The 22,940-nt window shown below is 36.5% G+C and overlaps 1 protein-coding gene across 3 annotated transcripts in view; it reads right to left on the reverse strand.

Annotated features, from left to right (window-relative positions):
* The window catches only part of LOC106079296 (tyrosine-protein kinase JAK2-like), a 38,125-nt gene that overhangs the window by 11,029 nt on the left and 4,156 nt on the right, over positions 1–22,940 (reverse strand). For all 3 annotated transcript variants that reach the window (XM_056043387.1, XM_056043388.1, XM_056043389.1), the window contains exons 3-15: positions 19,502–19,612; positions 18,555–18,715; positions 15,071–15,327; positions 12,896–13,033; positions 11,551–11,642; positions 10,801–11,016; positions 10,063–10,217; positions 9,677–9,824; positions 8,964–9,153; positions 7,817–7,924; positions 6,595–6,707; positions 5,022–5,250; positions 727–869 (exon numbers count right to left, since the gene is read on the reverse strand). In XM_056043387.1, the coding sequence (XP_055899362.1) occupies positions 727–869; positions 5,022–5,250; positions 6,595–6,707; positions 7,817–7,924; positions 8,964–9,153; positions 9,677–9,824; positions 10,063–10,217; positions 10,801–11,016; positions 11,551–11,642; positions 12,896–13,033; positions 15,071–15,327; positions 18,555–18,715; positions 19,502–19,612 (2,061 nt within the window). The remainder of the gene's footprint in view (positions 1–726; positions 870–5,021; positions 5,251–6,594; positions 6,708–7,816; positions 7,925–8,963; positions 9,154–9,676; positions 9,825–10,062; positions 10,218–10,800; positions 11,017–11,550; positions 11,643–12,895; positions 13,034–15,070; positions 15,328–18,554; positions 18,716–19,501; positions 19,613–22,940) is intronic.

Below are 22,940 nucleotides of genomic sequence, written 5' to 3' on the forward strand. Positions count from 1 at the left end.
GGTTGAGAATGTCTCTACAGAATAGAGCTCTAGAGTCACATGAAAAAGTGCTCTATGACATGAACCATAGTGGTACTAAGACTCGTCCCATATGCTAGGACAAAGTTGTACAAATACTCCTTCTTCCCTAGTGCTATTAGAGCATGGAATGGGTTGCCTGAGCTAGCCAGGAAAACCAGTAACTTGGCAGAATTTAAGTCATTGGTTAATATGCATGACTAAATGCATGACGCGTAGGATGTAATCATCTTCATTTTTGAAGTAACGTCTATATTATATAAGATAAGATAAGATAAGATAAGACTGAAGGAGCAAAATTTAATTTATGTCTATGGAAAACTTGTCTAATAAGTTAGGGCTGACTATGGGTAGTATAAATGTATATGTATTACTATTATTATATTCATGCAAGATTAATACTTCTTGAAACATTACACAATGCTAAATAGAAAAGGTGAAAATAGTGATGACAATACTGTGAATGGCAAAATAGAGCTAATAGTTATTGCTTATTCCTTTATCAACAATTAATTTAAAAAAATAAGAATTAATTATTTTTTTACTGAGGGAAAATCACCTTAATTTTTTTGCTTTAAATTTCAAGACTTTTATTGCATTTAAAGAATGAATATTGTGTAATTTCAAGATTTCAATCAGTGCTTTAATTCATTTTCACACCAGTATTACAATCAAGAATAAACCCCAAAAAAAAACTTTATCACTGACCTCAGCTATTTGAATGCAAATGTTTAGCAGTATTTCAGAATTAGGTTCATCTGGAGAATTCATTTCATTCTTAGCAAAACTGCTCAAGGAGCCCATTGTCATATACTCCATGATCAACAAGATGTTTGAGAAGTTTTCATCAACTGTGCAATAAGATTATTATGATTACACTAAAGTACATACATTTCTGATTACATTACATTGTCGAAACAAAATATTGTTACGAATCTCACTATCCAGGCTCTCTGCAAACTGCACCATACACCACCAACTTAAAGAACTTGACAACTCAGGGCTCCAAAGTAACGTAACACTTTAATAGTTGAATAAGTAACAGCCAATACTGTACAATTGGCAGCACGTACACTGTACAAATATGTCTCTTGTTAATAGCCGTTCCGCCGTATCGACTCTTGCACTGGCCTCTCCGTCTCGTTTCGGGCTTGCACTGGGTTCAACAGTTCAGGACTGACTTCACACACTAGGCTCGTTGTGTCGGACTCGATCGCAGACCAAGATCAAGACGCCAGCCGTCTCAACTGTACTTGACAGTACTCCGCACTGAACCGTCGTAATGCTCCGTACAGAACCACACCGCTGAACTGTGCTGTAGTCGACCGGACTGTAGTGGACCTTCTGTCGTAAACCTCCTTTCTGAACCTTCTGTCGTGAACCTTGCTGTATTGAGCCCCTTTTCTCAACCGTCTTGACTGCGTCGCCTCCGCTCTTATATATGGTCCCTACTGGCCTTCTCGAACCGGACAGAACGCCGCTCGACGTTTCTAGGTGGTCAGATGACTACGCCTCTCGTGACGCTCCTGAGCTCTGTTCACGACGTCGATCCTTCCCGGACCGCCGTCGATCCTTCCCGAACCGCCGTGTTGACACTCGTCTCGGCTGACAGTCGTAACTCGTCACGGTTGACCGCTCGTCTAGCGCTGGCCTGGGGCGATTTGCGTCGGCTGACTACACACACACCACTACCCCCATCTGTGCCACCACCAGGTTTATAACACTGCCCCCTCCTTAGATCTGTCCGTCTCGGACAGAATCAAGCTTATGATATTGGCTGTGAAGTTTCATCGCTGCAGGCGGGGGTCGATCGGTGGCAGTTGGCTTGCCTCTTGAGCTTGACGGAGCCATCCATGTTGCAGTCAGCAATGGTCGCTTCCTTCTTCTCCTCCAGTTTGCCTTGACCTGGTTGCCTCGCCGTCGTGCTTTCATCGCCATCCACGTGGAACTCAGAAAACGTTTTATTCTCCTCCAGTTAGCCTTCATCTGGTTGTATCGACCTCGTGATCGCATGGTCATCCATATTGCACTCAGCAAAAGTCGCCTTCTTCTTCTTCTCCGCCAGTTGGTCTTCATGTGGTTGCAGTGATATCGAGGTTGCATCGTCATCCATCTTGCATTCAACAAAAGTAACCTTCTTCTTCTTCTCCGCCAGTTGGTCTTCATGTGGCTGCAGTGATGTCGTGGTCGCGTCGCTCTCTTGTCGTTCGGTATTGATGGCAGCCGTTTGGCACATGGAGAGGTATAGGATGTAAGGGCTGGGGATACCAAGATCGTTGGCAAAAGAGGTGGCTTGATAGGGCTTTGCGAAGAAGGACTGGGATGGGCTTCAAATCCACAGGACATGGAATTGTGGGACAGGTCATCATCTTCAGCCTTGTCTGGAGGGCATGCTTGTGGGGCAGGTTGGTAACACTCCTCGTGCAAAGGTCCCTCGTCCTCGGCTTCAGGCTCCATTCGGCTTTCTTCACCACCATCAGGACCTCTCTCTCTTGTCTCAGTATCGGGCCAATCGTTTGTTGGTTTCAGACCCTGTCGATGACTTTCGTCAACGTCAGATTGCCTTGGATTCTCTTTACCACCTTCAGGACTTTCCTCTCCCGTCTTGGCAGCTGGACCAACGGCTGTTGGGTACGGACCTGGCTGGTATCTCTTAGCTTGCAAATGTCCCTCAACAGCTTCGTCAGATTTCATTGGGTTCTTATGGTCACCATCAGGGCTTCTCTCGCTGGTCTTAGAATCTGGGCAAGCGTCAGTAGGGTCCCACCTTCGTACGCCACTTGCAACTTGCAAACGTTCCTCAGCAAAATGCTTGGACGCGGAGCAAACATTCACTTGATATGCCTTGCTCTTTGAGGTGCTCATATCAGGTACAGCTGCATCACAAGCTTCGTTCGAACTATGGGCAGCTTCCATTGTCTCTTCATCTGTCTCTTTCGGCTCCACAGGTCTGTACTCCCTGTTTTCAGATTGACAGGCAGCACCACATTTATCAGCATTGCCGTTGTCACTGCATATTTTTTCAAAGCTTTGGGTGGCTAGTAGTTCATTGTTTAACGATGGCGCAGCTCCTTTATCTTTCAAGTCTCTTTGGTCGTACAGGGTTTCTTCCACCACGTCCATCGTTTTCACCACGGGGCTCGTCACTTCCTTCACTGAGGTATACATCTTTTCAAGCTTGGTACAGATCTCTTCGTTGGACTTCTTCCATGTCGTATTCATAGCCCGCAACTCTTCCTTCCAGTCATCTAGCTGTTGGTGCAAGAACTCTCTTAAATTTGGTGCGACTTCAAACAGATACGTGTCTGGATCTTCCTCTTCTTCAACTATACATTCTCGGAGGCGTGCTTGTAAGGTTTCTTTATTTCCGCTCGTTTTCAGATCTCGATCACGGAGTTCTTCCTTCAGTTCTCTAAATTCAAGTTCGTACAGCAGTTTCAGACGAGCCATAGTAGATTCGATCCAATCCGATTCCGATCCGATCCCACTTCTGACACCAGTTGTTACGAATCTCACTATCCAGGCTCTCTGCAAACTGCACCATACACCACCAACTTAAAGAACTTGACAACTCAGGGCTCCAAAGTAACGTAACACTTTAATAGTTGAATAAGTAACAGCCAATACTGTACAATTGGCAGCACGTACACTGTACAAATATGTCTCTTGTTAATAGCCGTTCCGCCGTATCGACTCTTGCACTGGCCTCTCCGTCTCGTTTCGGGCTTGCACTGGGTTCAACAGTTCAGGACTGACTTCACACACTAGGCTCGTTGTGTCGGACTCGATCGCAGACCAAGATCAAGACGCCAGCCGTCTCAACTGTACTTGACAGTACTCCGCACTGAACCGTCGTAATGCTCCGTACAGAACCACACCGCTGAACTGTGCTGTAGTCGACCGGACTGTAGTGGACCTTCTGTCGTAAACCTCCTTTCTGAACCTTCTGTCGTGAACCTTGCTGTATTGAGCCCCTTTTCTCAACCGTCTTGACTGCGTCGCCTCCGCTCTTATATATGGTCCCTACTGGCCTTCTCGAACCGGACAGAACGCCGCTCGACGTTTCTAGGTGGTCAGATGACTACGCCTCTCGTGACGCTCCTGAGCTCTGTTCACGACGTCGATCCTTCCCGGACCGCCGTCGATCCTTCCCGAACCGCCGTGTTGACACTCGTCTCGGCTGACAGTCGTAACTCGTCACGGTTGACCGCTCGTCTAGCGCTGGCCTGGGGCGATTTGCGTCGGCTGACTACACACACACCACTACCCCCATCTGTGCCACCACCAGGTTTATAACAATATATTATATTATTATATTATATGAATATGAATATTTTATCACACTTTGTCAACAGCATGAACGATACAAGTAAAATATTTTTTAAAAATTCTCCTTTGAACTGTAAGAACAATTTACTCTTAATACTAATGAATGAGAGATTTTGTAAAAAACTGGAACATTTTCTACCCTTCCTTCAATTACCCTTCATAAAAAAAAAACCTGGTGAAGGGTATGTATAAATCTACTCAGAGTATATAAATTTAAAAAGAAAGGCCTATAGATCTGGACTTAAAACATGTGCTCAAAATGTTCCTGAACGTCTCTATAATTTTAATTTATTTAACTCTTTAATGAATAGAAACTGATGATCTTAACATCATCTGCCCTATAGGTCGCAAGGTCTGAAAGGGAAACTTTAATACAGCAAGCATGCGGAATTACCTGAAGACAGTATGTTCAAGATGAAGTCCTTTAGCCAAATTTAAATAAATTTTTTAAAGTACTTTGAACAATAATAACGGTCAAACCAGTTTTCCACGTGTGGTCAAATAGTAATTCTTTTCCCAATGATATACATTAACTGTGAACTTTCTAAGAAAATAGTTAGAGTTGATTTTCAGAAATATGTCCACCCACCCAGAAGGATCCAGATTCCATGAATGTGTAAAAAGGAATAGATTTGATTGACAGATACTCAAAAAAAAAAAAAAAAGAAATTTACCTATTCTCAACGATGTATTATAAGTAAAATGTAAGACCTTCACAATGTTTGGATGTTCAAGTTCACAAGCCAGGCAGATTTCTCGTACAAAGTTCTTCGCTTGATCTTCAACCGCATCATTTTGTAACAATTTTTTTATGGCAACTTTGGTGAGCTCTGTACTCTGACCTCTCTGACCATTGACATGTGGAGTCCTGATTGATGCTTCCAAAACTTGACCATAAAAACCCTGGCAGAGAAAACTCAATTATAATTTATTTCCAAAGAAAACAACAAAATAAATCTAATAAACTACATCAATAGTGTTACTAAGTCACGACATTACATAATCAATGATCTTATTTATGATTTTACCCCATTCTTACAGACTAATTGACAATATTATCTAAGCTGCTTAAAAAAAAATCAGTTGTTTTGTTTCCTTCCTCCCAAAATGTTTTTAAATGTTTAAAAATTTAATTTTGAATAGTTTGGATTTTTTTCATTTTCAATGTGTTTTTACTAAAAATGTTTTTCAAGAGCGGGGGCTAAACAGGTTCCATTTTTCTATATTAATTTTTCATATAATGGATAATGACCACAAGACAATTAATTTAAATGTTTTATATATGTTGTATATATATTATGTGAAAATGCGAATAACTAACAGAAAACAAAAGTGAATAACTATCATAAAACATACTTTTAGTTCAATTTGGGTCATAAAATATCGCCTAGATCTAGTCTAGATCTACTTCTAAAGAGACTTGTCCACAGTCAGTAAGTTTTTATTTTTCAATTCCATTATCCAAAACAAAATTTTAGTTTGGTTTTATAAAAATCAATTTGTTTTATCTAACAAAAAGGGGATGCTCTCCAATTAATTTTATACCAAATAAAACATTTTGTAAGAACAGACAAAAATGTTATTAAAGTTTACTCCTAACAGGGTAGTGAAATACATATGAGCAAAATGAATAATTCCATCAGAACATAGAAAATAATTACGAGAGAAAGAGTTAAGAAGATTGTTTTACGAGGTAGTTTAGAAATATGACAACTTTCTTGACCTTGGCTACTTAGGTTTTGCAAAGTGAATTATAAATCTAATTGCAGTGGGAACCAGGAGACGTGGAGGCTAGTGGAGAGCTTCTACCAGTGGCTATACACAACAGTGAAATTCAATACGCCAAGCACAAGGTCCAGATAAAGTAGTCTTCAGATCAATCCTTTTTATAAAGTTTTTATCAACTCACTCTGTCTGATCATAAAAGGAGGAATTGTCTTTTTAGAAAAACTTTTTTTTTTGGTCACAAGTTAATGGCAAGTTCAAAAATAGTCCAAAATATTTTGAACGCTAAAAATAAGGTAAGTAAACATTTCACTTTCATAAAAAGAAGTTGTTTTTTTTGTGTGTCTGGTTAAAGGAAAAGAGAAAAGAAGAAAATGAGTTTGATGAGTGAAACAAAGAAACTTGACTATGCAATGCAGCAGTCACACTTAACATCTTTTCATATCATTTAATCATTAGCGTGAATCCTCTCAAACTAAAAATTGAAGCAACATGTTTCTGTACGGATTGAACAACATTTACCTGGCCAAGCACATTTGTACTTAGAGTGATCAAATGAAAAGGTAAAAATTTGTTTTGAAATGTTTTCTTCAGCATTTCCTCCAGCTCTGCTTTAGTTCTTCTTGCATCAAGACCTGAGTATATTTTTTTTTATGTAAAGAAACAAATGTAAACAATAGTAAAAAAATACATTATTGCTAGACAAGAAAAACATAAGAAATAAACTAACCAGAATGTAGGCTATGCTTTTGTCACAAAGTTGAGTAGAAAAGTTTAAACTTCCAAGTAAAAAAAATAAGATCATTTAGTAATCAAAGTTTTGGGATTCAACATCTATTTATAATAGATCTATAAAAAAGCTAACAAGATCCTCAAAATAAAGAATCACCCTTTGTGTCAGGATTTTGTGATTTTACCATCACAAAAGAGATACAAGACACTGATAGCAAAGACAAACAGACACAAGCACTCTTTTGTTCCCCTGGCAATCAAATCATTAAATAAGAACAATCTGGTATAAACTTTGTCACATGTAAATTATGAGTGAGTCTGGTGTGAATGTACACTTTGGTTTCTTATAGTTATAATGTTTTTTGTTTGGTGTAATGCACAAATTGTAAGACAAATTTCCATATGGATAATAAAGATTATTATTATTATTATTATTATAATATGTACATATAAAAGTATTCCTTGCTTTACTAGCTAGACTTTTATCAAGAGAAATAATGTATTGGTTTACATATTGGATTGAAGTCTTTATCTGCAATGGGGGATAATATCTAATGAATTATCAGGAAGGGGTCATAAGCCTTGGATGGCTACCCATATAAGTGAAGGAAAATCTGAATCCAAACCTCTGCTGCCTTGCAAACGTACCCAAAAAATGGAAAAGGCTTCAACCCCGAGAAAAAAAACAGGAGCTGGTGACCCTAAAGCAGCTAGCAGTACACAGTGCTAAATCTAGGCAGAACCTGTGATGCTGCTAATTTCAAACTGTATTGAATATTAGCCATTCCTCTGGCCACATCACAGGGGATAAATGCTGTGTGGACGACATTGTTCTGACCCTAGTTAATGTCCAAGCTTTCATCTCGTTATGCTCTACCAAATGAGCAATAGCCACTCTACAACTGAAGGAGGTCATGAACTTTGACTTTTTTTTTTCTCATACTTTGAGGTTGAAAGCTAAAAAATTTGATACTGTATATCCATACTTTTGATGTATAAGAAAAATGCTAACTTTTACTAGTCAACCTATGTTTTGCCTCCGGACACACTTGATAGACAAAGTGTCTTAAAGATGTTTCTTCTGTGTCTCCTCTGATCCTTCTTGTCCTGTTCCTGATTTCTGAAGAAAAAAAAAACTATTTTGATTTTAAAAAGTTCTGAGTTTTGATTTATTTGATAAGTATTCTATCTATGTAGAAAAAACAACAACATATGGATACCATTTCAAAACACAATGAATGTAAAATAAAAAAAAAAAAAGACTTGGATAGAATCAATAATGATACGATGTGCCAGATTTTTTTTTTCAAAACTTATTCAGATTATTGTCATTACAGTTTGTAGAGGTACATAGTGTATGAATATAAGATGGTTGACTGATGTGGTCTGCACTTCCTCAAGTTTAAACTCTTCCATCCCCTGTAGGAAGTTTGGGTTAGGATATAACTATCTTCATTTCTGAAGAGAATACCAGAAACAGATAATGATCTATATATTAAATGATAAAATGTATAAAAAGATTTCTTTTTGTTTTTGTTGATCTAAAACTGTCACAAATGACCGAGAAGCTCATTGCTGTATACTTATCTTCTAGTTATAGATTTTCAGAAAAATAGTTCAAAACAATATCTTGCCAATTTGTAACACTGAGGTCAGTCAAGTTTTGGTGGCCAATACAACATTCAAACTTAAGTTTATTAACAGATGTCAAGTTTCTTCATTTCATTTGAGTGACATCAGGAGTGTCTTTAAATCTTAAGTAACAAAAAAAAATCAAGACTTTCCAGCTTTGAAGTCCTACAATCATGGCTAGCATATCCGACAAACCACTTGACCACAGTTTACCTTGTGAAAATAAATATCTATTTACATGATGATAGCTGAAAATTTAGAAACTTGAGATTTTGTTTCTAAAATATGACCATATAAACACCCACACACACACAGTTATAACAAAACTTACAATATGACCATATAAACACCCACACACACACAGTTATAACAAAACTTACAAAAATAAATTATAAAAACTGTGACATTGTTTTGCATTTTGGACTTAAGTAAATTTAAGATATATTTGCATGAAGAAATGTCTACTCTGTGTGTGACATTGTTTGATTATAATGATTAGACAAAAGTTTGAAGAATATGTTATTTACCACTAATTACTTGCGAAATTTTCATTATAGATGGTCTGTCTGCTGGCTCCCGAGATCTACATTGTGATTTGGCAAAATCCTGAATATCCTCTATGGCTTTTTTAGCTTCCGGCACTAATGGATCTTCTTGATTTTCAAATGCATTTTGTTCCTCAGTTACAAGTTTGGTGTATTGGGGAAGAGGGGAATCCTATTGGGGAATATGAATTTACTTATAAATTTTTTTCAAATAAGAATAATAATTAATAATAATAATGATGAACATATGTCATTATAATGTATAATGAATAATGACTATATGAATAAGGAAATAGTAGACAAATACATTATATTTAGCTTTTTAATTCTCATTAAACATTTGATGCCAAAACATTTTGTGAAAATTCTAAGAAATTTAACAGCAAAAATATTATAAAACCAAAAACTCATTATTTGAAAATAATTCCTGTTTAAGTCCCAACTAAACTGATACCCAAGGGCTGTCTCTTCTATTATATCAAACAGATATTTAGTCACCCAACAATGTTTAAAATAACTACTATATATCAAACAAAAATGTCTACTTTATTTAGCAATACTGAAACTGAATATTAATGTATTTAGTAGGCACTTTTATTGTAAATGAAATATAGATAAATAAAAATCTAACAAAAGAGCTAAACACAAAACCATGTAAAAAAAAAAGATTTATATATATATATTACCCAACTTACATTTTGCATGCAAGACATGTTCAAATCTGGGAGAAAATTATCAGTTTGATAAATGATTTCAACAACTATTGTTCCAAAAGCATAGCACTCAGATTCTAAGGAGATGGACTTTAAGTTTTGCTGGCGCTCAGGTGACAACCACGGTAATCTAGTGGAAATAAAGTTTTTTCAGATTTTGTTTTTATACATTATATGAAACAAAATATTAAAAAATTAGCCTTTTGGAATAAAAAATGTGAAATCAGTTGTATGTCTGATGGGTTAAAAAAATATTTAAAAAACTGATTCTACACTATATGAAATATCAAAACTAATTAAATTCTTTCAGATAAAGGAAAAGCCAATAAAAAGTATTTCTTAACTGAATCAATATAACTAAAGCCAACCTTTCAATATTTCGGACTTCATGAAGGGGAAGGGTGTCCAAGTAATGTGATAGTCCAGAATCACCCAATTTAATTTTAATGTTCAGAGTACCTTCTTTAACAAACACAAACAATTTTCTTGACCTTAAATTTCCATGAAACACTCTGGCTTCTTGCTATTCAAAAAATAAATCAATAAAACCTTCAAACATAATGAATGGACATACACATATTTAAACACTTGGCAACAAAAGAATTTTAATTTGAGGATTATTAAATGAGTTTCAATAAATCTGAGAATAATAGTGAAATCTTAGCCTACCAGATTCAATAAATGTATCGTATAAATATTCAATAAATGTATCATTCTCAATATAACAGGACAAATATTTTACCAGATTCAATTTATATTAAAAGCACAAAATACCAATGACTGATTTATCTATAGATAGTTGCATGAAATATAGTATACAGGTTCCTTTTATGTGCTTGCTAAGACACAGTTTGATGAATTTGCAGCCTGAATGCATCAATTCGCAAAATTTGTCAAATTGGGGGAAAAAAAAGGCTTGAGCTTCTTCTTAAAATTAATTAGATAAAATCTCCAACCTAGTAATGTACTCACAGTCACTGGAAAAAATTCAAGCTTATCTTTTCTTTCACATTAACTTTTTTATTTGTACTAATACTTTTTTAAAACTTTGCTAATTATAAATGAAACTGAATTGTAAAGATTGACCTATGAAAAAAAATATTTACCATAAATCCAAGAATATTAACAATCTGGTAAATAATGTCCACTTTCTGGTCCACAGTCAGTTGGTTCTGGCATAAATAGTCAAGTAGATTACCATTCGGGCTAAACTCCATAAGAAAACTAGGCTTTCTCTCAAGGACAGTGCCTTGGAATTTCAAAACACTCTCTGGCTTTTTGCTATGTAATTTGCATAAGTCACGGACAGCTTTATAAAATGCCTGTAACACGATACATCAATAATTAAACTATAAATGTAGTCTAATATTTTACTTTATTTCACTTTAGTCATCCCCCCCCCCACCCCACCAAAAGAGCCCCCTGGATGACAAAAGTGGTCATCATCGCACCATGATTGACGAAGTATATGTATAGCTGCTTGTCTAAGAAATAATAGTAAAAGAGACTTTAAAATGATGTGTGGCGAGAAGCTAACTATGCATGGGCTTAGCTATCTATAAAGGGGGCTTGAGGTTTGACAACAGACTTCTTGGCCAACTTCGCTTGGGCTTGGTTATCTATAAAGGGGGCTTGAGGTTTGACTCAAGCAGGGTGGTGAGAGCTTAAAGGCAGCACTGAAAACCTTCTACCAGACAACCCCTCCCCCCAACTAGTCTACAAATGATATTGGGCCATAGCGCTCTGCTACTAGCATGAAAGTTGAAGTATATAAAAGATGTTCACTAATACTCATTAAGAAAACCAAGACTCAATGTTGAATATTTTAATATCGAGAGTTAACTGGTTTGCAATACCTCAGATCTATCAGGGTCTTCCACTTGTAAACTCTTTAGCATCATTCTCTGATATCTTACAGAAACCTCAGTTTTTGTTATTGGCTTTTTACCTGTGAAATTATGATACAGATAGTAATTAACAAAATATTGAATTTCCATTTGTTTGAACCAATAAAATTATCTGATATATATATAATATATCAATATATATATATACACCTGTATGGAGAAACACATATATGTTTCTCCATACAAGATCCTCTGGAAAACTATTTAATGTATCAAGGCTGCAGGCAAAAACCAAGGTTAGGAAGCTACTCGTCAGGGAACTCCTGTATGCTGATGATGCAGCTATTGTGGCTGATTCTGATATTCAGCTACAGTCCCTCGTGGACAAACTATCTGCTGCTTGCCAGAAGTTCGGCTTAAACATCAGTCAAAGCAAGACTAAGATACTTGTCCAAAACACAAACACTGCACCTCAAGTAAGCATTAATGGCCAACCACTAGAAATTGTTGATCACTTTTGTTATCTTGGCTCCATCATATCCAACAACACTCTACTGGATAAAGACATAAACAACAGGATAGCCAAGGCAATGGCCACCATGTCACGGTTGCAGAAAAGAGTCTGGGACAACATATTGCTGACTAGCAGTACTAAAGCCCTAGTCTACCGGACCTGTGTGTTGAGCACCTTGCTGTACGGAAGTGAAACATGGTCAACCTACTCATGGCAGGAAAAAAAGCTGAATGTCTTCCACCTCCGATGCCTAAGGCGGATCCTTAAAATAAGGTGGCAAGATAAGATAATCAATGAGGAAGTGCTACAAAGAGCTGGATGCCAGGACATCCGCTCTGTTATCAGCAGCAGACGCCTTGGCTGACTTGGCCACGTTCGTAGAATGCCAGTAGGTGGACTTCCACAGGACATCCTGTATGGCGATCTAATAGAAGGCAGGAGAGCCGCTGGTCGCCCACTTTTACGTTATACGGATGTATGCAAACGCGACATGAAGCTCTTCAAAATTGACACTGGCAACTGGGAAGAGGTGGCACTGGACAGATCCACATGGAGAGAGAGCATAAAGGAAGGGTTACAGATTGCAGATGTCATACACAACAGAAGCAGAAAGAAGGGTGAAAATGCAACGGTGCCTGGTGATTATATATGCCCAACCTGCGATCGCAGCTGTGTATCAAGGATTGGCCTCTTTAGTCACACAAGAAGTTGCAAAGGGAAAAGATCGTCTCTCGAGACGTAAAATGCCACAGATATATATATATATATATATATATATACACACACACATATAGATAGAGATAGAGAAAAAAAAATATGTTAAAACTTATAGAAGCGCACCTGATTTGATCTCAATAATGACCAGTTGGTCTCTCTGATAAACCACAGGCTCAGCACTAGCTGGAGGCTGATGGACAATGTCATACGGTTCAATAATATTCAACTGAAACAGCTTGTTGATCTCTTCCATACTAGGATCTGAAAAACAAAAACATAGTTTTGAAATTCAGTGTCATCTATCAATAACTCCAAATGTTTACTTTCAAACCTAACTGATAGACAAGTTCCTTCAAATGAGTAAATAGTTTACATAGTAACTAGCTAATGTGCAACAGGAATGAACAAAAAAAAAAAAAAAAGTTCTTGAAAACCCCAAATAGAGAAAATATTGAGTAAATGGAAAATAAAAACTAGTCTCAAGCAGGTCATGAATTCTGACCTTCTAATTAGCAACACTGCCTTGGACTATGGAAGTTTAATGAATGGTATATTCCTTTTTTTAAATATATGAATAATCTCCTCCTTCACATTCCAAGATGAGCACTGCCTCATTTCCTAGGAACTCAAAGATGAGTACTGGCTCGTTTCTATGAGCTCATAGATACTGAACGACACTCACTTAGAAAAGCAGATTATACTCAAGGCACAGACAGGTTGAGTCTATTACAGTATTGCCTACTTTTCTTTAAGTTGTTAATCTGATCTTTTCTTCTGCCCAATGGCTATCCTATTTGCCTTTAAGTTAGAAACACAGAGTGCCATGAGTAGCAATCATGGGCTAGCATTACCCAGCTGTGGGTGTTAATTCCACAATCTTTACAAGGCTCTTGAGAGCATCTTTGTAGGCTTTGTGTTGACCCCCTTGATGACACTTTCCAGGGCACAGTTCCTTACAGAAAATCTGTAGTGTTCATTTGAAGCATCAGCTGACATCTCTACATGGCAAAGCGTAAAATGAGTCATTTGTTTTGTTAATATTATATTTCTAAAAGCAAGGACAAATATGCTTTCTTTGCTAAGACTTTTATAAATCCAGTTAGTAGGACAGCTTAGGATATTTTCCTGTTTTTAAACTAGGCTTGATTTTAATAAGTCATTTATTTTATTTTATCGTTGAAAATGTAATGCAGTGCTTGCTTCAATGAAAATGACCTGCATGTTTCTACTAAGCCTAAAGTATAAGACTAACTCCTAGTACATGCAAGGATTTTTGTTTTACTTGGGCTCTGAGGATGTTCATAAGTATACCCAGCTCTAATAGGTAACTGACCGGACATCTGTTGAAATTTAGGCTGTTAGAAGATCATTGGCCTCCTTCAGTCGTAGAACGACTATGGTTCATCTCAAACATCTTGTGGAGCCCTATTTTGGAGAGACACTTCCGTCCAATATATTGCAGGTCAAGGCGTGTTCGCTTTGGTGGTAGAGAAGCTGGCCATTTTCAGTGTGGCACGCTTTTCTTCAAGAGCTGAGGCCCATGTTTTTCTTGCTGTCCATAGCTTTCTTGGTCATCGTCTCTCTCCAACTAGTGCAGTCTAAGGCTATGTCTTCCCAATGGTCAGTATCAATGTTCACTGATTTTAAATCCCACTTTATCACATCCACGTAACGAAGGTGGGGGTGACCAGTTTTTCTTGAGCCAGACGCAAGTTGCCCGCACAGAATAATTTTCAGGATACGATTGTCCTCCATCCGGCGAACATGTCCAAGCCAGCGCAGGCGGCATTGCATGAGGACTGTAAAGATGCTGGGAAGGCCCACTCTCGCGAGGATCTTGGTATTACACACTCTTTCTTTCCATGTTATTTTTAAGATCCTTTGAAGGCAGTGCAAGTGGAATGAGTTTAGTTTTCTTTCTTGCTTTGTGTAAGTCCACGACTCACTGATGTACAGTAGCGTGCTAGGAACGCATGCCTTGTAGACTTCCATTTTGGTCGCTGTGGTGAGCTTCTGGTTTTCCCAAACTATTGGTCGGGGTCTAACGAAGGTTAATGCGGCCTTCCCTATGCGTTTATTATTTCCTCTTCTAGAGAAGATATGCAGTTATATAAGATCATAATTAACTAAAGGCCAAGAAAATGGTAAGCAACTGCCTCAAAGACATTACGTTTTAAATAGAAACTAAAAAGGGTTAAAATAAATTGTGAGAAAATGTCTATACTGTGTACATTAACAAATCAAAGCTTCAAATTACAATTTCTAGAAAGTTGTTGGCTTTTATATTCATTAACTTACAATTTCTAGGAATTCGCTGGATTTTGTATTTATTCCTCAAATAATGCAAAAGTGCAGGCCTATCACAACTTTTCAATTCTGTTTTGTTTTGAAACAACTTGACTCTATTTTCATCTATGATTTCAATGTCCAGACGTGTTTCTTCAGCGTTATGTCGTACCACAACTTCATATTTACCAAACTTGTAGGGACTTTCATGTATGAGAAACCTACTAGTGTCCCCTGCACTGGATAAGATGGTCGTGATGCTTGATGAGCTGAAAAAAAACACAACATTTTTAAAAGATGCTAAGTAGCAGTTTGTTTTTTTTTAATATGGATTGGGCTTTCATATACACTGAGACCACGCAAGCCAATGGTTCTTGTGTGGGTCACAAACTATTTCCTTGGCTACATTTAGAAGCGCAGTGGCTGAGCAGTAAAGCGCTTGGCTTCCGAACCGGGGACCGGGGTTCCAATCCTGGTGAAGACTGGCATTTTTAATTTCACCATCTTCAGCGCCTCTGAGTCCACCCAGCTCTAATGGGTACCTGACATTAGTTAGGGAAAGGTAAAGGCGGTTGGTCATTGTGCTGGCCACATGACACCCTTGTTAACTGTAGGCCACAGAAACAGATGACCTTTACATCATCTGCCCTATAGACCACAAGGTCGGAAAGGGGAATTAAAAAAAAAAAAAAACATTTAGAAGGTTAATGTCAATATATTAGGTTGCAGTTGCATTATAAAAAAACAACAACAACAGGCTTCCATTCTAAAACAAAATGTAAGCCTACTAGTAAAAGCTATAAAAGTATTTCATCATCAATGCTCTTTAAGCTCTTTAAAATTAATCTCTACCTAATTAAACAAACAAAATATAAAAATACTTAAAAAAAAAAAAAACAATAATTAATTGACTAATTTCTTAATTGATTCATAGTTTGTTAGGTACAATAAAATTGTAAGTTTCAACTTGATCAGAGAATGAGCATAGGGAGAAATGTAAAAAGTATATAGATGTCTTTTTTTTTCACAAACTACATACTTAAGTGAATGTGTTCACAACAATTTATAAAAACAAAACGAACAACAAAGTACACACAGTCAGTAACATGCAATGCAGTTAATATGAAAATGAAAAAATCAAAAACACTCTAGTGGTTTATGGACCTGCTAAATCCCAGTTTTTTCTTGTAGCACCTGAGTACTGTACAAATATCTTAGGGGACAAAACTTTACATGTTTAGACCATATCTGTGAATACTGAAGGATTAATTTCCTTTGTTGGTAACACCAAAATAATTAATTACCAGTAAGTAAATGACTAATTAATTTTTTGTATTGATTCATGTATTGTCTTTGCCAATGAATAATTGTGAAAATTTCCAACTTGATCCAACAATAGGTGTGGGAGAAATAACGTTGTTATAACCTTTTTACCAGACAGACTGCATTGTAAAAATATATTTAGAATGTTTTTTTTACCAGACAGACTGCATTGTAAAAATATATTTAGAATGTTTTTTAAAGGTCTTTTCAATCACGTTTAATGTAACAGAAGAATGTAACTGTTTTATATATTCCCTTTCACCAGCCTTCCCAATTTTCAAAGCAATAATTATTTGGACTGGAATGGAAAGAAATAATTTGTTTGGTCAAAGTGTATTGCTGATAAATGAAAACTTTGAAGGAAGAAGTTTTTTTAAATACCATAAAAGAAAAAAATTTGATGTGGATTTTTTTTTTCCCCTCAAAAGTAATTATCTAATGACCAAAAGTTTAACAATGAAAAAATGCATTGATGATGCCTGGTTGCCATATTTTAAAATTCTATCTACTAACAGACTTACCTATATAAAATGCTTGATTATATCATCTTTACAAATTTCACGTATTAATTAATTTTTTTTTTAATAATGAGAATCAACTCACACATAATACTATAGTCTAGCGAATTTCTAAAACATGGAAATGAAAAGGTTAAGAAAACTTTGCATAACATAAAGCACAATTAACAAATGGATGACCTAAGCAAATGTAACTTTGCCAATATGGTAAAATAGTATTAACAAATAATCTTCAGTCAAGTAGTGTGCTTTTCTCCCTAGATATAAAGGTTTACAAATATACTGCTCTCCAAAGTTTGCCCTGGCTTAAGTCAGACCCTAAAGATTTGTAAAAAAAAAAAAAAAAAAAACAAACTTAAAAACTTTTGCAAAGATAAATTTATAGTAAACAAAACAAAAATGAAAATGATTGGTACAATGGAAAAAAAATCATCAGTGGTTGGAAGGTAGTACCTTAGTAGAATTTCAGTTTGAACCATAAATGTAGATGACATATACAGAAATCCTTAATTCTGTCATTAAGCACCTAAGAAACAAAGACCTACTGGGACTTTAATTTGTGAAAAAAAAATCCTTAAGAAAGTTATCAAGATTTTTTTCAATTAAAAGAACACCCTCAAACTTCTAGATTACCCTTTTACCATCACCAACAAAACTTACAAACCTTATTGTAAAAGTCAGTAAAGTCATCTGTGCAGGGTATACAAAAGTGCTGTGTGTAGAAAATTGATTTTACTCATTAACATAAGCTGGATGGTAGTGCAATATCATCAGAAAGCTTTAAGAACATCTCATTATAAACCTCATATAATACCAATGCTGCAGATGCACAATCAGGCCAATTGTAGGACTCAGTTCAGCTGAAGCAAATCTTTCTCCACCATCAACAGATAACTGAGTCAAAAACTTTCTGTCGCAACTACATACTACAGATACAACCGTAGGCTCGTATTTCACATGCCTGTTCCACTCTATGTATCACTTGTTGGAACAACAACTGGAGCACAATTGCGACTCAAGGGACAGATGTATGATGAGCAACAACAATATGTACTGCTAGCTTCACGGTTTGCACATGAAGGTTGTACAATTTTGTTTTTTACTTTTTTTTTTTTTTTAATTTGCACGGAGTATATGTGTGTGCAGGTTATACACGTATGCTGGTTATATGCAAAAAAATATGGTATTATACTTTTTAGTTATTGAGTCTATAAACACAACTATTGTAAAAAGACGAAAGCTTAAAACCTATGGCCACATTACAAGATCTACGGGGCTCGCAAAGACCTTCCTTTAGGGAACAGTGCCAGGAAAAAGAAGAATAGGCAGACAGAAAAAGCGATGGGAGGACAACATTAAAGAATGGACGGGCCTGCCATTGAGAGAGGTTCTAAACAAGGAAAAAAATGGGAGGAATGGAGAAAGACGGTCAAAAAGTCTTGCCTGGTGCCCCAACGGTCCAACTGACTAAGGGATAGGTAAAGGTAAATTAACACCCCATATAAAAAAGGAACTTAGCACAAAGGCAGGCAATGAGCAAAAGAAAAACAGACTTCCTTCCAGTTGCCTAAATTAATCCTCCAATCAGAAAATGGATAAAAAGGAATTCAGTATCCTTCTATCTACCATAACAAAAAGTTCAAAAGACTAATTACCTCAAGTAGCCAAAACTCTGCAGCTGGCTCCTAAGTTTCATGTCCATAGTTTGAAACTCACAGCTTTTAAAGCAGAAGTCATAACTAACAAATAACATAACAAATCCTTGTAGCATTGAAACAAATGATTCTGCTGCGCCTTTAGCAGCAAACTCCAGGCTCTGTATGTGGCAATAAATGAATATTTAAAAAAAAAAATTACATACAAAAATCAACAAGAAGCCTACATACATACTTAATAGTCTATGGTTTCACATAAAAAACTCTGGGCATAATAAAGTTCAGATTCACATTTGAGTAATTTAATTACCAAACACACATATTTTGTCCATACAGCTGTTTAATAACTTTGAAAAATAAAGGAAATATTGAATTGTTTGTTTTTTTTACAGTGTTTACTTTGCAATAAAAAAAAAAGGAAATAGACTTCACTTTTACATTCTCATCCTTAAACAAACATAGAATCATAAGAACAAGTACTTCAAGCTAATCTGTGTAATAATTGTATTAAACATTTGCATTTAACTTTTTAAACTTAATGAATACAATGGTGTTACTATTTATATCAGAGGTGTTTATTCCAAACTTTAAAAAAAAATGGGTGCTAATAATATTGACTATACACACATACACAGAGATCTACAATAATGAGCTAAAGTGCTAGTCAATTATTTTTTTAAAAAAGCTTTCTTTTTTATGCAATTAAACATTGGCATTTAGCCTTTAAAACTTTTTGGAACAAAAAAATATGTATATACATCAATTTAGGAAAGCTGATGCTTGACTTTACTTCATATAAAACTGCTTAGTTCTTCCAAGTACATTACACTGGAAGCAATAACTAGGTAAAATTATTTTTCTTGTTCATCCCCCATAAGAGGGAGAATTAGTGATGAAAAAGTCAGTGAGTAGGTATAATGCCTTTTATATATGTATAAACAACTTACCATTGTTGCTCCATTTCTTGGACTGATCAAAACAGTCTTAGGAGGTGCTCCATCAAGATTATAGCACTCAATTTTGATGTCAATAAGTTCATCTAAGCTATACATCATAACCTTTGAAACAGAAAAGGTCTGTGAATATTTCTAAAAGATTATAGCACTCAATTTTGATGTCATTAAATTCATCTAAGCGATACTTCATAACCTTTGAAACAGAAAAGGTCTGTGAATATTTCTAAAAGGCAAAAAGTTTTCATCACATAATTCTGTCAATATAATATCCAAAAAATAAAGTTGTTACAAAGCTTTTATAAACTCACTCTGTCTGTCTGTGACAAGTCAAAAACTCGCTGTCAGAGTCACTCTAAATTATCACAGCATTAATTATTATTTTTCATTATTTATTTATTTTATTTTAATTATTTCCCCATCCTACCCCTAAATTATTCACCCGCCACACCTTTTCCGCTCCAGGCTAGACTTAGTTGACCACATTGGAGATAGCAAGGCCACGTCTTTCGAGCTATCTTCCCTTGACCGGGGCAAAGATACGCACAGACTTTGATCTTATCGGCAGGATGTCTGACACCCGCAGTGGACACCACCTTGTGTGGAATGCAAGTCACCCCTCCCCCCCCCTTTTTCTCCTATGTCTCTCTTTGATCTAGGAGACCACGAGGACCAACACGCCCATTGACCTCCCAATGTGCGAATCCCATCCCTTGTCGGACTTCACCCACGTGTAAGATAATTCTAAGCCTAGGACATTTCCTGTTTCCGCTCACATTTTCCAGGCCTTTGTATATAAGGTAAATTAAATCAAGTCAGACTCTCTCTTTCTCATTCGAGCTGAGCTATCGAGTCTGGACTATATCATTTATTCTCCCTCCTAGAGGAATACCTGGTGGTAAGCCGAACTTAATCACAAGTTCCATCTTAATTACTTTTGTGCTATTTCCACTGGATATTATCATGTGTATTTTATTATTTCACTTATATTTAATTAGTGCATTGTGTATTTCTCACTGGCGTAAGTAGAGAACATAGACATGTCCTATGTATGTATTTCTGAATTGCATTAATCTATTAATGCTACGTTGCTCAATTGATCATTGATGCAACCATGTATATATTTGTACACCTTATTTTATTTCCTTTATCTCGGTTGACAGCCTTGATAATTCTACTATCGCACTAATACTGCGCTTAGAAAGGAGATATGAGTTATCTCCCCTGTATTGAATTATCTCCCCTTTACTCATTTTACTCTAATGAGAGTTGCGCCGCTTGAACGGATACCCTCTCCATTCAAGCGCGCTCCATTGTTCTCGACCCACGGTCATATGTAAACAAATCGTCTGGGTCGCTGACCATCGCCCATTTCCCCCCCCTCTCTTTCTCTATCCACCTGTGTTGTTTATGTGAGATTATTATCTCCCCTTCTATGTACATTTTTATATTATTATTTCCCCTTTTATGTACATTTGTATATTGCTACTATCGGCCATCTATTTTTCAAATCCCATTTGTCATCATCTCCCCACTGTGCTCTAAAGCAATTTTACCAATCTGACGAATGCACCTCAGTCAAGGGCATCGATAAGATGCATGAGAGACATGTCCTAACTTGTCTTTATTTATCCGCAGCCTCCCTCAGGTGTCTGCCTATTTAGGTGCTTAGTGCTATTCAGCACTGTATTTGCTATCGAAAATCATCTACTGCCTACTTACCTGCCTATTTATTTATTGAATCAACGATCTATTTATCGGATTATTTACCTGCCTATTTATGTGCTTAGTGCTATTCAGCACTGCACTTGCCTACTGAGATCTACTCAACTCTATTACTTGGCGCTATCGGCATTGCCCGCCTATTCGACAGCCCACCTGTCAAGCTATTAGGTGCGACGTCCCTATAGATTCAGATCTGTGTGAGATGTCATAGCTACGCCAACCCTCTGCAACTCACTAGACATATCCTGTCAACTACGCTGCCCACGGCAGATCAGCTCTGCCCGCAGTAACCTTGTGCCCACGGTAGCCGGCCACCCGCCCTACTGTGCCCACTACAGATATTAGATTTTGGGGATTGAGACTCCACAAGAACTATATCACCGGCGTCCCTCTATCCGCTAGAGCGCCACCTCCAGCTGCGGAACCTCAAGCCAGGACACAGCCAGCTGCGACATCAACAGGACAACCAGCTAAGTCAGAGGACAAAGTGACATACTACTCTCTTATTAAATGCAAGAGTGATGATTAAAGCTAGTATTATTTAGAGATAGAAGCAGACCCTCCCCCTTTTTATTCTTACATGTATATTTATGTAAATAAATATTCTTCATTTTTAACTTTTGTATCTATCTTTCATTGCTTTGTCTCGTTGCGTGTCTGCTCCCGATTCATATGCTGATAAGTGGGGGTGTGATAGCTTTAAAAATAATCATCCCCTAGACATAAAACGCGCCAAACACACGTCACATTTCCCCACCTGTCACACTGTCTGGTAAAAAGTTTTGCACACTTTATTTCTCCCACACCCAATCTCGGATCAAATTTTGTATAATTAATTTTTTTTACCTCACAACACAAGAATCAATAATAATAATAAAAAAATTAACCAATTAGTTAATTAACTACTGATAATTAATTATTTTATTTGGTATCTCAAACAAGGGAAATAATTTGTACTTGATTGAAGTGGTGGTATAGGCTGAATTAGTCCTTTATAGATTGTAGTCTGAGTATTAGTGAACACTGAGTATTAGTGAACACAACTTGAAAAATAGGATGAGACTATAGAAACAATAGATAACTATCCAATCTTCCATGTTCATAAGCTCTCCACTAGGAGAGTGGTCACTGTTGGCTTGAGAAGCCTGAGAAGGCTTGAGCAATGAGTTCAAATTCAGGTCGTTGCCCCTTTTTAAATTTTATTTTTATAAATTCTTTATTATTGTTAGTCTACATCAAGGGTGGGCAAATTATGGCCCACGGAGTATTTTATGTGGCCCGCGAACATCTAAAAAAAATCAGGTGTGCCCACAGATTAGACATAAAAAAATGCAAATGTATTAAAAATAAAGAATTCTAAAAATAAACATAAATTATTGAAACATCTCCTTCCTCTCACTTATAATGAAGAGTCTAAATAAATATTGTCTCTAAATGTTATTATAATAAGTTTATAGTAAACAAAAATTATTCTTATTGGCAGTTTTATGAAACATTCTGTCAGTGTTTAAACATTGCTATAAAGAACTGTGTTGAAAGTCTTGGGTTGGCTTGAGACAAGACTGAAAGTGTAACTACTGATGGAGCTCGATCTTTGACTGAGAAATACAGATTTCTAAATCTTATCTAAATAAATTATAGAACTATATTCCAACCATAAAATCTTAACAGCAAAGTTTGCACAAAATTACATTGAATATCAAACATA

This window comes from Biomphalaria glabrata, chromosome 10 (assembly GCF_947242115.1).
Source record: "Biomphalaria glabrata chromosome 10, xgBioGlab47.1, whole genome shotgun sequence".
NCBI lineage: Eukaryota > Metazoa > Mollusca > Gastropoda > Planorbidae > Biomphalaria > Biomphalaria glabrata.